Source organism: Streptopelia decaocto, assembly GCF_964273445.1.
Source record: "Streptopelia decaocto genome assembly, chromosome: 3".
Lineage (NCBI taxonomy): Eukaryota > Metazoa > Chordata > Aves > Columbiformes > Columbidae > Streptopelia > Streptopelia decaocto.
Genome location: NC_138656.1, coordinates 119,492,058 through 119,506,180, shown reverse-complemented (window position 1 = coordinate 119,506,180; position 14,123 = coordinate 119,492,058). Strand labels below are relative to the sequence as shown.

Here is a 14,123-nt window from a genome sequence, read left to right as displayed (position 1 = left end):
CTTGACACTGTGGACTCTCCATCCACATCCACTGAATGTTACAGAACTGTAGAATCTCCACCCTTGGAGCTATTCAAGCATCACCATCGTGATCTAATGGGACCTGCTTTCAGTGGGGCTGGACAACAGACCTCAGAGGTCCCTTCTAACCTGTTACTCCACTGCTGTGTGTCACCACCACGGTCAGTTTAAGTTTTAATCTCAATTCCTACCACCACCTAGGTGATGGTTTCCAGCCCTCGCGGCCTCCTGCTGTAAAAGGATCAATCATGGGATAGTGCCAGGGGTGGGATAACGGTTGGACTCGATGACCTTGAGGAGCTTTTCCATCCAAAATGATTCCATGATTCTATTCTGTTATTCTAACAAGCAAAACATGCTGCCCTGAAAACAAATCTCCAGATCTCCTCTTTCTCTTCTCCGAAATGCTTTGATTGCCATATCACCACAGAAAAGGCCACCTGGCAGCTGCCAGTGCACCAGTGCAGCTACATTAAACCTTCTGGACGTTCAATATCCTGGTCTTTGAGAACAACTACATACAATTTCTCAATGAGAGCACAGGGGGACGGTGGTGGATGGACAGAATGATGTATGCGCTTTACCCCGCTAGCAGTTCTGATGGGCTTGGCCTTCAGCTTCGGTACCAGAGCCTTGCGGTACTGCGGGGGAACCGCAGCGATGATGTCGACCAACCGTGGCTGTGCCGCAAGTCCATACTTCGCCGACGTCTTGGTTTTCAGTCTAAAAGCAGAAATATCTCAGATTAACAACCCCATTCTGACCTGCACACCCATATTCATGTTACTGTTCGCTTACATGGAGATCTAGAGAAGTTCTCCTAATTTACCTTTCCAGGTAAGTTAACAAGCGTCCAGTCATTCCTTGCAACAGCTGTGCTGTGTGTTGAGATACCAAAAATAAGCTCCAAACAAATCTGATATGCAACAACTGCCTGTGTTTTTACTTTCTGTATGTCTTTCTTCTAAATATGGTTTTATCAAAACATTGTGAAGGACACCCAGACTCTGGGATTTAATTCTTTTCACAGCTTCCCTGTGATTATCCCCTATACACACAACTGTAGCTGAGTTCATTGCTAAGACATTCGTGTCAGTTATTTCCAGCATCAGCAAAAAGTTTGCAATTATATCACGTAAATGAAACAGAAACAGTGGCAGAAATTCAGGTGTTATTATTCTACATACGTAAAAAAGAACTTTCTGTAAACAACAACCTCATTTATAACACATGGCTAAGAAAATCTGATTTAAACTTCATCCGTATATTAATCTCTCCTTTCCCTGATGGAACTTCAGGACTACTGAAGGATGAACACAGATGGAAACACAAAAAGGCAATGACAAATTTCTTAAAGAGTTTTTCACCAACACAACCCATTTTGTGCTCTGAATGTTGCCAACGATGTCACAAATCACCACAAAATTTACTAATCTTGCTGCCTTTATTATCAGAAAACGCTAAGACAAAGGAGAGTAGCCTGTGAAAAGAAAACATTTTAAAATAAAGCCTGAACGTAGCAGACTGTACAGGCCACATTCAGCAGCGGTGGACCAGCTCTTCAGTGTCATCCAGAACGACTTACTTGTTCAGATTCACATCTTTTCCCTGCTCATGGGCCTCAATTAATTGCTTTATGATGTCAGCTATTGTCATCACCATCAGCTCAGCATGGCTGAGGTCTCCTGAAATGAGAACAAAATGACAAACCACATGTATAGTCAGTGCTTTCTAACTGCTTGTGACAACAGGGCACACCTCCCCTGTGGTTTATTTTTAATATTTGCTACAATTGTTGCTTGCAGAGGGAATTCTGCCACCACGTTATCACTCTTGATTTGCAGCATTCCCCAAAAAAATTACAGTCACGGCCTTGAATTGCTGGTTTTCTTTTACTTCTAGGACAAACTCCCCCTTCGTGTGTCAGAGCAATTTGCACAACAGCTAGAAACAAAAAGTCATTGGAAGTTAAAGTCAATTAGTAGAATAGTCGGATGAGACCAGCATCTGTGGTAAGGAACAGAATGTGTTTGTGAGGACAGTGGGAGAAGCCGAACGGAGATGGCAGCTCGGAGAACTCTCCCCATCACGGAAAGCAAATGCTGCTTCAGGGAGAAATTGTTTGCACTGAGGGTGGTGAGAGCCTGGCCCAGGTTGGCCAGAGAGGTGGTGGCTGAACCATCCCTGGAGACATCCCAGGCCAGGCTGGACGGGGCTCTGAGCAACCTGAGCTGGTGAAGGTGTCCCTGCTCATGGCAGGGGGAACTGGATGAGCTTTAAAGGTCCCTTCCCACACAAAATGTTCTGTGATTCTATTAAATGATCTATCCACACTTGAAACAACAATGTGTATTTATTTCACCTCGTGCAGCTCTGTCTACACCACTAAGTGCTCTGCTTCAGCTCTGCTTCAGCTCTGCTGAAATATGGAATTTAGACGCACCCAGGAGAAGCATCACAGCAAAGCTCCATCTGCTCTCTGTCTGCAGGTAGTTTTGTGGGGCAGATGGGGCTGCTGCTGCTGCTGCCCTCCATCATCTTTGCTCCCTACATCCTTCTCCCTGTTTTTTTCCACTCTGCCATGAGGGACAAGCCCAGCAACACCTGGACTCTCCTGTCCCCTGCACCCCAATGCACATCAGACAACCAGGGCACCGGTCAGGAGCAAAAGGAACTCCTGGACACCCACATGGGTGCAAAGGACTCTGCATTCTAGTGACAGTTAAACAGGGAGACAAAACAGGTGGCTGGCAGAGGGTGCTAAGTCTCTCCAACCCTCATGTAAGGTTGGGGCTGGGCCTTCAACCCTCCTCAAAACAACAGGGAGGGGAGGGAGAAAGTTATTGCCCCATTTCCCCACTCCACATGTAGGCACAACAATAGAGGAGGTGGTAAAGCCCTGACAAGCCCCAGCTGCCACACCCACAGGACCAGGGGAAACAAGAAAGGGAGGGAGTCCCGTCCCACAGACCCCTACAATGCCCAAACAGAATCACAGAACCACAGAATGTCAGGGATTGGAAGGGCCCTGGAAAGCTCATCCAGTGCAATCCCCCCATGGAGCAGGAACACCCAGATGAGGTTACACAGGAAGGTGTCCAGGCGGGTTGGAATGTCTGCAGAGAAGGAGACTCCACAACCCCCCTGGGCAGCCTGGGCCAGGCTCTGGCAGCCTTACTGAGAAGAAGTTTCTTCTCAAATTCAAGTGGAACCTCGTGTGTTCCAGTTTGAACCCATTGCCCCTTGTCCTACCACTGGTTGTCACCGAGAGGAGCCTGGCTCCATCCTCCTGACACTCCCCCTTTCCATATTTGCAAACATTAATGAGGTCACCCCTCGGTCTCCTCTTGTCCAGCTCCAGAGCCCCAGCTCCCTCAGCCTTTCCTCACACGGGAGATGCTCCACTCCCTTCAGCATCTTGGTGGCTGCGTTGGACTCTCTCCAGCAGTTCCCTGTCCTGCTGGAACTGAGGGGCCACAACTGGACACAAGATTCCAGGTGTGGTCTCCCCAGGGCAGAGCAGAGGGGGAGAGAGTTGAGAGAAGGGAACGGAGCTGGTGAGGGGCTGGAGCACAAGTGTGATGGAGTGGCTGAGGGACCTGGGGGGTTCAGCTGGAGAACAGGAGCTGAGGGGAGACCTTCTGATCTCTGAACTGCCTGAAAGGAGCTTGGAGCCAGGGGGGTCGGGCTCTGCTCCCCAGGAACAAGCGCCAGGAGCAGAGGAAACGGCCTCAAGTTGCCCAGGGGAGGTTGAGGTTGGATGTGGGGAACAATTTCTTCCCCAAAGGGCTGTGGGGCATTGGAACAGGCTGCCCAGGGCAGTGCTGGAGTCACCATCCCTGGAGGGTTGGACAGACGGACATGAGGTTCTCAGGACATGGGGCAGTGCCAGGGGTGGGTTATGGTTGGACTCCATGATCTTGACGGTCAGTTCCAACCAAAATGATTCTTTGATTCTATTAGCCAAACAGCACGTAACCCCCTGCCTGATCTCTACCACAAGGTGGGTGACAAGGGCCGCTGGGTCTCCAGCAGGTCCTGGCTGAGTCTGAGGTGAATGGAGAGGAGGGTCCGGCCCCGGCCCTGCCCCACAGACCCTCATTCCCCGGGCCGGGGGGGCAGGAAAGCCCAGTCCTACTGCCCTGAGCTCCTGGGAGAGGGTAAGGGCTCCCCCTGCCGCCAGCCCCGGGCTCTGCCCTGGCCCCACACCGCTCCCACGGCCCCACACCGGTACCTTTCCTCTTCTGCCTCATGCTGCCCGGTTCTCCCCAGCTTCCCCCTCACGGACCAGGCCAGCGCCTCCCGCCGTGAAGCGAGACCGCCCCGCCACACGCGCCGTCGTGAAAACGTCGCACCTTACAGCCGCGCTGCCGGAAAGCGACAAGAGGGCTGCCCATCGGGGTACGTATGTCGCCGTACTGCGCATGCGCACACCGCTTGCGGGGCGGTGAGGTGTCTCCGCCGGGGGGCGCTGTGCGCCGACCCGGAGCCGGGCACCCACACCGGGGGAGTGGGCGGTACCATCGGGGCTACCTGAGGGGGTGGCGTGTCCCCCGGGGGACCCCACGCGTGTGTGCAGGGGCCCCACGGGACTGCGTGCCTGATTGTCCGACCGTACTTACGGTGCCTGGTGTTAAGTTGGAGCCCTCAACATTTACCGATATTTATCGATATTGCTGTGGAGTCAGCGGTGAGGCGCGAGTCCCCCCTCCGCACCCCCCACCCCCCGCTGTCTGCCGGTCCCTGCGCCCAGTCAGCACTAGGGGGTAGCAAAGTATCGGCGTGAGGAGAAACCTGCGGGGTTTTCCTCACAGAACAGTAAAAGGTTTCTGCCCGGGAGGTGCCGGGAGAGCTGCGGGCTCCTGGGGAGCACAAGGGGGAGCGCTGGAAGGGACCGGGGCAGTGACCGTCCCTGTGCTGGGCACCGGGGAGGCCAAACCGCGAAACCTGGGGGCAGTTCTGGGCCCCTCAGGCCAAGAAAGGCCTTGAGGTGCTGGAGCGAGTGGAGAGAAGGGAACGGAGCTGGTGAGGGGCTGGAGCACAAGTGTGATGGGAGCGGCTGAGGGACCTGGGGGGTTCAGCTGGAGAACAGGAGCTGAGGGGAGACCTTCTGATCTCTGAACTGCCTGAAAGGAGCTTGGAGCCAGGGGGGTCGGGCTCTGCTCCCCAGGAACAAGCACCAGGAGCAGAGGAAACGGCCTCAAGTTGCACCAGGGGAGGTTGAGGTTGGATGTGGGGAACAATTTCTTCCCCAAAGGGCTGTGGGGCATTGGAACGGGCTGCCCAGGGCAGTGCTGGAGTCACCATCCCATGATAGGACAAGGGGTAATGGGATCAAGCTGAAACACAAGAGGTTCCACTTAAATTTGAGAAGAAACTTCTTCTCAGTGAGGGTGACAGAGCACTGCAACAGGCTGCCCAGGGAGGTTGTGGAGTCTCCTTCTCTGGAGACATTCAAAACCCGCCTGGACATGTTCCTGTGCGACCTCACCTGGGCGTTCCTGCTCCAGCAGGGGGATTGGACTGGATGAGCTTTTGAGGTCCCTTCCAATCCCAAACATGCTGTGATACTGTGAAATTAAGTTCTCAGGGACATGGGGTAGTGGTAACAGTCGGCCTCGTTCTTGAGGGTCTTTTCCAACAAAAATGATTCTATGATTCTATTAAATTAGCTTGAGATCCTTCCATGAATCTCCAGTGACTTCTAGAGCTCACAGGTGCTTCAACATCTACAACTTCTCCGGGCTGGGAGTTCCAGGACTGAATTAACATCTCATGTGGGGAACTGCTTTTGTTCGTTGCTGTTAGAGCCTCGCTGGCCCCACCAGCTCCTGCGTCTCCTTGCTGGTGGCATCCTGGACAAGTGCTGGATTCTGGTGGGTCTCTGTGAACCTGGCAGTGAGGGGAGGGGAGAGGCCGCCTGGATGAGAAAACAGCATTGTGGAGGAGGAGGGAACAGGCAGCAAAGAAAAGCAGGCCTCCAAAAAGAAAAAAAAAAAACAAGTAACAGGAAAAAAATGACAAGAGATGCTGAGAGAGGTTGAAAATACGGTTTAGATCATTAGCTCCTGTTACTACCTCTCTCTTCCCTTCAGGATTTTTTGAAGAGCTGAATTCAGTTTCCATCCCACAGGGTGAAAGACACTCCAGATCCTTTGTTAGTCTGTGTCAGATCCTTGGTTAGATGGAGCAATGTGCCAGGGCTGGGGCTCAAACAGTGGAGGTGCTGGACAAAAGAGAAATCATGTCAGAATCAGAGTAATTTAGTCAGAAAATTCAGATTCTAAGCATATTTAGGCAGTCGGCCAATCTGTGGGATTTCGGTGGCATTTAATACCTCAAATACCTTTACAAATCTGGATTGAATTGAAAGACGGTTTGCATTCATCATCTCATTACAGACAAAATCGTTGTCAATCAAAACATCTTTACTTTTCCTGCCCACCTTTCTGACAATCTGCAGACATTCCCTGGCAAAGCTCAGCTGCAGGAATATGTAAAGTTGGCGAGTTTACCTTGGGAAAGTCCTGGCAGAGATCACAAAGGTCCGGGAGTGGCCACTGAAGGAATTTAGATAGGATTTGTCTCTCTCTGATACAAAAAATACATAGTTTTGCCTTGCAAATAATGAATAATGACCATGTGATCACTTCCCTACAGGAGCTCCACTTCTTCCATCCTCCTCATCCTCTTTGACAACACCAAACTGCACCCCAGCAGCCGTTGCCAATTGTTTTGCAGAAATTAAGAGACTGAAGAACCACTTTTTCCCTGTTCCCAGCGCCTCCCGGGTGGCAGCATCAGAGCTAAGTGCCACAATCCTGGGAGGTCACAGCGCTGCTGCCAGACCTGTGGGATTCCCTTGATCGACTGGGACAACCAAGAACTCAACCAAGGCCCCGAGTCTCTGCTTAACTCTTCAGTCCAGCCTGAAACCTTCCTAAGGCTCTGCCCAGGCAGTGTGACTTCAGGGTGAGAGCTTTAGTTTGTAGAAAACTTGTGTTTCTTTAGAAATACGTGCGTCTGTAACTCTAGCCTCAATGCTTTCCTCTCGTGGCTTTTACGACCAGGGTGCATTTATGTCCTGCTTCCTACATGAAGCTTTCCTTGGGCCTCATCTTACTCATTCCAGTGCTTTCCCCTACATATCATCCTTCACCTGTGTTTGGATTCTTTCTTTCTTCTCCCACAGAAGGATTTGCGATCGCTCATTTGCACCGTGCATCCTCCTCATGAGTGGTTAGCCTACGGACCTGCAAAAACCCTTACGCCAGGGAGATCCAAAGGGATGCTGGAGGTTTCCACGTGCTCTGTTAGCTCCTTCCTAGCTGGGATCATCAATAATTACCAGATGGTTGCTGCCCTGTAGGAGCTCCCCTCACTCCACCTCTGTGATCTCTTTGAAAATGCCAATATTATCACATCAGAAGCCTCTTTTCCTTTGTTCACTCCAGGTTCTTTATCCACCACTGTTCTTGTGCTATTAAAAATCATCAGGGTCACAGACTACAATCCTTATGTTGATAACCCACTTGTGAACTAATAGGACTTTCACCAAAATCTGCCAAAATGTTGGGTGCTTCTGAAAAATAGCCAATACATTCCCAGCAGGCTGCAGGCATGGAGGTGCTGGGTGTATCAAGAGGTGAGGTCTTCAAAAACAGCTGCCCAAGCCAATCCTAGACTGAAATGCCATGAAATTGGGTTCTATTATGTCACTCATAGAATCACAGAATGTCCTGAGCTGGAAGGAACCCACCAGGATCATGGAGTCCAACTCCTGTCCCTGCACAGGACACCCCACAGGTCACCCCGTGTGTCTGAGGACGTTGTCCAGTCTCTTCTTGAACACTGTCAGGTTGGGCCGTGACACCTCCCTGGGGAGCCTGTTCAGTGTCCAGCACCTCTGGGTGAAGAACCTTTTCCTCATGTCCCACTGACCTTCCCTGGCACATCTTCTGCCATTCCCTGGGGTTCTGTCATTTAGAAGGCAGTTGCTTCCTCATCTCCCTTGAGCTGATTGCTTTCTTCTGTAATTTGCTGAATGTTCTGCTTCCAGCCCAACCATCTCAGGTCATCCTGGCATCAATCCAGGACCTGGCAGAGTCCCTGTGGACTTTGGATTGAGCCCATTGTCACTTCTGACCTAAGTACCAGCATTGGTGTGGCCAGCAGGCCCAGGGCAGTGACCGTCCCTGTGCTGGGCACCAAGGAGGCCAAACCACCAATCTTGGGGGCAGTTCTGGGCCCCTCACACCAAAAAGAGCCCTTGAGGTGCTGGAGCGAGTGGAGAGAAGGGAACGGAGCTGGTGAGGGGCTGGAGCACAAGTGTGATGGGAGCGGCTGAGGGACCTGGGGGGTTCAGCTGGAGAACAGGAGCTGAGGGGAGACCTTCTGATCTCTGAACTGCCTGAAAGGAGCTTGGAGCCAGGGGGGGTCGGGCTCTGCTCCCCAGGAACAAGCGCCAGGAGCAGAGGAAACGGCCTCAAGTTGCGCCAGGGGAGGTTGAGGTTGGATGTGGGGAACAATTTCTTCCCCAAAGGGCTGTGGGGCATTGGAACAGGCTGCCCAGGGCAGTGCTGGAGTCACCATCCCTGGAGGGTTGGACAGACGGACATGAGGTTCTCAGGACATGGGACAGTGCTGGGGTGGGGTATCAGTTGGACTCAATGATCTTAAAGGTCTTTTCCAAGCAGAACCATTCTGTGATTATGTGATTCTATCTCTTGCTCTGCCACTGAGTATTAGCGAGTTAAACCCGTGTGAATCCCGTGCCAGCGTTCAATATCAAGATGACAGCTGTGACAGGCAGGTGGCTCTCACAAGTGCTAGATGTGACGTCTTTGGCCATATGTTCTCTTTTGATGCAGCAAATCACTGTCATCTGCATTCCCACCATCCAGAACGCCTGCCTTCTCCTTCTCCTATGGAAATACGCTGTCGGCACCATCTCTTTCCCTCCGCACGCTAATTTGGGATCTTGGCAATCTCTGCAATAGCCTCCCCGCGGCACAGGGCAGGACACTAACATGGGGACCTGCTGTTCGTCCTTGTGAAGTCTTTCTCTCCTCTTTCATGTGGTTTTGGCACTGGGGCTCGAACAGGTGCTGGTGGGATCCCGGCGTTCCACTGGGAGCTCTGGAGCAGGATCTTTGCTGCCGCTATGGAGGGCAGGTAACCGGTTGACTGGTGAGCGGCCCAGCTGGGACGAACTGGTGTTTTTGGAACAGATTGAAGATCTGCAGAAAGTGATAGCTGGGAAGAGAAGGCAGTAAAAGTCATATCATCCCGACAGCTTCAGAGGGGCTGAAAATGTCAGAGTCCATTGAGAACTTGTATAAATTCTATATATTCTATCTCCATTCTATAAATTATATTCCAAAATGATATCCCTAAATGATAAAGCATAATCTGCATTACTTGCAGTGATCTGTGCTCTGGTTGAAATTTACCTTAAGGAGAAAAGGACCCAATTAGAAACTGATGCTAGTAAAGCCAAACCCTCATTAACTGATTCTTCACATCAGTTCATCTGTTAATGTACAAATTCTCCCCTGGGCATATGGCTGCAACTAATCCCAGTCTCGCTTGCTGTTTGAAGTCTCGCAGTGTAAAGGGTGAAGTTTGTTTTAACATCCTGTTCAGTGAATATTTTACTGAAGTAAAATAAAAATTAAGCAAAAAAATCCCCTTAGCAACACCATGATTGTTTATTCCTGGAGCAAGATCCCAAATAGTCAAAAAACACAGGTGCTGCAGACCGGCAGCTTTGGGTTTTATTGACTGATATGAATTATTTGGTAACAATAGTGAACAAACGTTACCAAACCCAAACATTTATGTAGCAACTCATTAAAAAGCAATATGTGGGTGGCCAAAGCTCTAAGGGACAGACAGGCCATGATTATTAGAGCCAGGTTATACTTTTAAAATTAGAGTGACGTATAAAAGCTGAGCTTGAATATGCAAACATTATGCTGAGTTATTTTCACTTTCAGGAGTAGTCCCATGAAGTTCAACAGGATTTCTTGTATGAATAAATAAAATTCAACATAAGGTTTGCAGAATATAAATATACACTGACAGGACTGTATCTTAGTGCTGAGGAGCTTCATGTGGGCTGTACCCACATGGTACGTAAATGTGATCCATACTCAAAACATCAATTCTCTGTCAATACGTCATAGGGAAATATATTCCTGACTTCAAATGCTGCAATCTTATCACCTTAGGATATAGGCAGTGAGGCAAGAATGACTGATCCTGTCAAGAAAACGTTATTTAGTGAGTACTAAAAATAAGTCAGTAATTCAGAAACAGCTGTGAGGGTGGAGCTGTCTCGAATAGAAACAAGCAGACAGCCCGAAAGGCAAAACCGGCCCCTGATTGCTGACATCGCAGTCATTTGCAAAGCTGTCAAAAACATCCATCAAATTGTGTGTTCCTAATAAAGTATCTGGGAATTTTCACTTCTCGTTTTGCTGAGAAGCTGCAGCAGAGTCCTCGGTGGAAGTTCTGTCTAAAGGACGCTGATGTGGCAGCGGTGACACCTGCCAAGGGACTTGGAGGGACAAAAATCATGATGGACAACATAGCTCCGTGTCAGAGTGGACAGAGGTACAACAGAGTGGCCCAAACCCAATCTGGTTTCCATGCCCAGCCTGGAGGAGTCACCCAACCCATTGTATTCTTCGCTTTTCTTCAGAAAATACCGGGAGAGCAGCTGCTGAAGGCAACGCGAGCATCACGGGGGTATAGACAAGCCGTAAACCTTGATCCAGCAAAGCACTTCAAGAGATGGTTAACACTGCAACTAGACGTATCCTTCGAGTAAGGCATGTCCCTGGGTAAAGAGAGAGCAGGAATTCCCTCCCCGCTGCAGAGACATGCGCATCCATAAGAAAGAACGCGGCCCTTCATTCAGAGACCTAATTAATTTAATTGATTGTAATTTACTACTTATTCTAATTTAGCTCATTTAATTTATTCCAAATGAAGTGTGAGCCTGGTCACATTTTCTGCTACAGTTGCCATGATTACTAATAAACTCCAAAACCTCACAGATTTACTAGGAGGAGAACTGATTCACCGCACGCAAACGTGGAGCCAGTGGATGTAATTCCAGGACTCAGGTCATCACCTTAATTACGTGTTTCTTCTCTTTTTGTGTGCTGTTCATCCGCCTCCGGAGCTTGGAGCTCCATAAAATAGCCCTTTTCACATCTTCATTATTGGCTGTAATTTACTTTATTCTCACCTACTTTCTGCCCTTGAATCATTGATCTACTTAAGAGCTTCATGTTCATTTGACTTGATGTTTGCTTGCTTGGGGCACTTTTGTCACAGTCTGTTCTTCTAAGGATTTACTAAAAGATTTTGAGCATTAAGCCTCTTTATTTGGAGTCAGTTAAATACAAGTCTTTTCAAAGGTCTCCATTTCAACAAGATTTCCCAATGCTACCTTAATAATAAATGGAAATTAATTTTGGATTATTCCTAGCAAGCTATATATTATTTTCTATGCATCAGCGTACCACAATTTAACTTTTACTGTCATGTAGTCATTAATGGCCAGCCTAACAGCGTGTTTATACATCAGAGAATAAGAAACACAGCTCTGCTACTGAGATTTGGGCAACTTTAGAGAAATAAAAGCCTATTTTTAATGTAAGGGTCTAGGAAAGAGTCACACGACAACTACCAGGTTTTTCACACAAAGAGAAGCCAGTGCTACCGAAATTGCACAGCACCAAGACACAGAGCTCTGTCTGGGCTCATGTCACCAAGGTTAGGCTGTCCTAACTGCCTAGGAGGGACCGAGGGATCATGGTGGAGCTTGGAAATAGGCAGTGGCTTGAAGATTGTCCCAGGGCTTTTTGTGGGGTGAGGATTCAGTACCTGCCGACTCCGCATGTTCCCCTAGACATCTGTGAGCATTTTGTGTTGGCTACGTGCTTTCTGGTGACTGTTTGCTCGAGGAATCATCATGTCCCTTTTGAAGGGACAGAAGGTGACACATCCGCACATACCATTCAACCCTCTGCTGCTGCAATTTATAGCAAAAACTCCCATTGACGTTACGCGGGAGGGGTTGGATGTTATGGTGGGAGTCAGACTAAGTGCCCGTGCCTTCCTGATCGTGGGTTTCAGGTTAAGTAACTTCGAAGAACACCTAATTTTTCTAAAATCTGGGGAAAGAAAACCAAATTCACCTTTTTTTACCCTGAACTAAGATTTTTTCACTTCTAGACTGACAATAAAATAGCTTTAAATTTGAAACAGGAAGCCGTGGTGGAATGAAACCACGTAAGGCCGCTCTGATCTAAGGGCTCCAGAGGAAGCCATCAGGGAATGGAAAATGCAATACACATGCTGAATAATTATATTTTCCGTTCTTTAACACTGACTGAATCTATTTCCTCGCCAACAGGCTGCATTTGGGGCAGGAGAATGCCTCCCAATCTCAGGACACAATGCCTCTCTTTCATGGAAACCTTCTTTAGCTCAACTCACGTGCGTTCCCTCGCTTTCATCACTTAGGAAACGTGCTTCCAGGTCTGGAAGAACCCCCGATACGCTTGTGAGCACGTCCTTCTTCCGACAGTTATTCGTCGCCGTATCTACAAAAGCTTCGAGCTGGGGTGTTTTCTGGAAGCCTGACTTCCCCGGACTCCTTTCATGGGAGGACGCCCTATTTTACCAGCCAGGAGCACAAAGAATCCTCAGTATTAAGACCCTGGGGCTGCTCGCTCAGGCTCAGCCTGATGAACAGAGAATAAACCCCCATCGAGTTGTCCCGATCACAAGTTGCGAGCGCAGAAGAGCAGCTTTGAGGAGAGAATTGAGAATTGAGAGAGAGAATTGATCCGGTGCTTTGGGAAACAATGGAAATTGGCTGTCGGGATACGTGACGGAGGAGCGGATAACAAGGTCACTGCTTACATACAGACAGCGCTGAGCCAAAATGTTCCTGGGTGTCCCTGCCGCTGGGCTGCGGTTGATATAATTCCAAGCGGGTGATACTTGCCAGTGATTTTGCTTTATGGAGCTTATTAGATCCACGACTCGCTCTCTTTTTTCTCTCCGCTGCCTGCCGGCTGAGGTCCGGGGTCTCCCCTCCTCCTTTCTTTCTCCTGCAGAGTGGAACAGAACAGTATTAACAAGCTGGTTTCCTGGGGCTGAGAAAAAGAAAATCCCTTGTGATGTTGCCACCCAAAAAGACACGGTTTGAGATAACACATTTCATCTTGCACCTGGGGCAGACCAAGAGCGCACGATTGGATGCGGCGGCCCAGAGGAAGGTGGCAACTTGCTGGTCTTTAAGGTAATGGTAAGTTTACAGCACTCAGACACGTGCCCTTAGCTTGAGATTTACTGATTTAAGCTAAAATCACTAAATATGCTACACCAGCTTAAGGGAATTCACAGCAAGACAAGTTTAGCTAAATCAGTTCAGGAGTTTTCTGTTAAGTCCATGTAACTTGTAACATAAATAAGGCTGGAGGACTGCCTGTCCAACAGGTTATTTATTCATTGTTTTCATAGCCAAATACTTCTCCTTGTATATGTTTCCATAAATGTGTATGTATATAAATTTATATGCAGCTATTAATAAAGTCCATATAATTAACTGGCAGAACAGGAATATTCCAGACTCTGAAAATTAAGTACACCAGAACATGGCCAGTTGTTACGTTTTTCCAATACCAGGAGTAAAATCCATACTATGAGGAGGATTTTCTTAAGAACTTAGTCAGTCCTTAAACACATTGAGTCGGAAGTTGTTCATTCCCCTTCCACATTCCAACTCTGCAATACAGAATTAGTGAATATAAAGCAACTGTGTGCTGGCTGGGTTGATCTCCCAGCCCCATCACCAGCATCTCAAGGCTCTCGTTTGGCTAAAAAGCACAGTATGAATACAAAACCATGAATATAAAGAGTAGAAATAGACACTAAAAGCAACGTTTATCTTTATACAGAAGTAGAGTCACAACCCATAACACACACATCCTCAAAAGCAGCCAACACCAGCACGTATCTGGTATTCACTCATCCCAGACCAGCTGCAGACCAAGAATAGCAAAGAAAAATCAGACAAA

General features: G+C 48.7%; 2 protein-coding genes and 1 long non-coding RNA gene across 6 annotated transcripts in view; 1 reads left to right on the top strand and 2 right to left on the bottom strand.

Moving 5' to 3' along the window:
* Window positions 1-4,374, bottom strand: part of ELP3 (elongator acetyltransferase complex subunit 3) — a 103,124-nt gene extending 98,750 nt beyond the window's left edge. Inside the window, exons 1-3 of the mRNA XM_082049709.1 lie at window positions 4,256-4,374; window positions 1,607-1,706; window positions 606-744 (exon numbers count right to left, since the gene is read on the bottom strand). Coding sequence (XP_081905835.1) covers window positions 606-744; window positions 1,607-1,706; window positions 4,256-4,274 — 258 coding nt within the window. The 5' untranslated portion in view covers window positions 4,275-4,374. The remainder of the gene's footprint in view (window positions 1-605; window positions 745-1,606; window positions 1,707-4,255) is intronic.
* Window positions 1-12,935, top strand: part of LOC309438404 — a 105,957-nt gene extending 93,022 nt beyond the window's left edge. For 2 of the 4 annotated variants that reach the window (XR_014183785.1, XR_014183786.1), the window contains exons 2-7: window positions 5,694-5,897; window positions 6,682-6,993; window positions 9,126-9,195; window positions 10,511-10,638; window positions 10,727-11,153; window positions 12,452-12,935. This is a non-coding gene — a long non-coding RNA (uncharacterized lncRNA). Of the gene's footprint in view, window positions 1-4,808; window positions 5,047-5,693; window positions 5,898-6,681; window positions 6,994-9,125; window positions 9,196-10,510; window positions 10,639-10,726; window positions 11,154-12,451 lie in introns of those variants that run through there. The other 2 variants (XR_014183788.1, XR_014183787.1) reach the window with 2 other exon arrangements.
* The window catches only part of FBXO16 (F-box protein 16), a gene marked incomplete at its 5' end in the record, with an annotated part of 30,955 nt that continues 22,723 nt past the window's right edge, over window positions 5,892-14,123 (bottom strand). Inside the window, 3 exons of the mRNA XM_082049711.1 lie at window positions 5,892-6,247; window positions 9,051-9,276; window positions 13,049-13,154. Of these exons, the coding sequence (XP_081905837.1) occupies window positions 6,180-6,247; window positions 9,051-9,276; window positions 13,049-13,154 (400 nt within the window). The 3' untranslated portion in view covers window positions 5,892-6,179. The remainder of the gene's footprint in view (window positions 6,248-9,050; window positions 9,277-13,048; window positions 13,155-14,123) is intronic.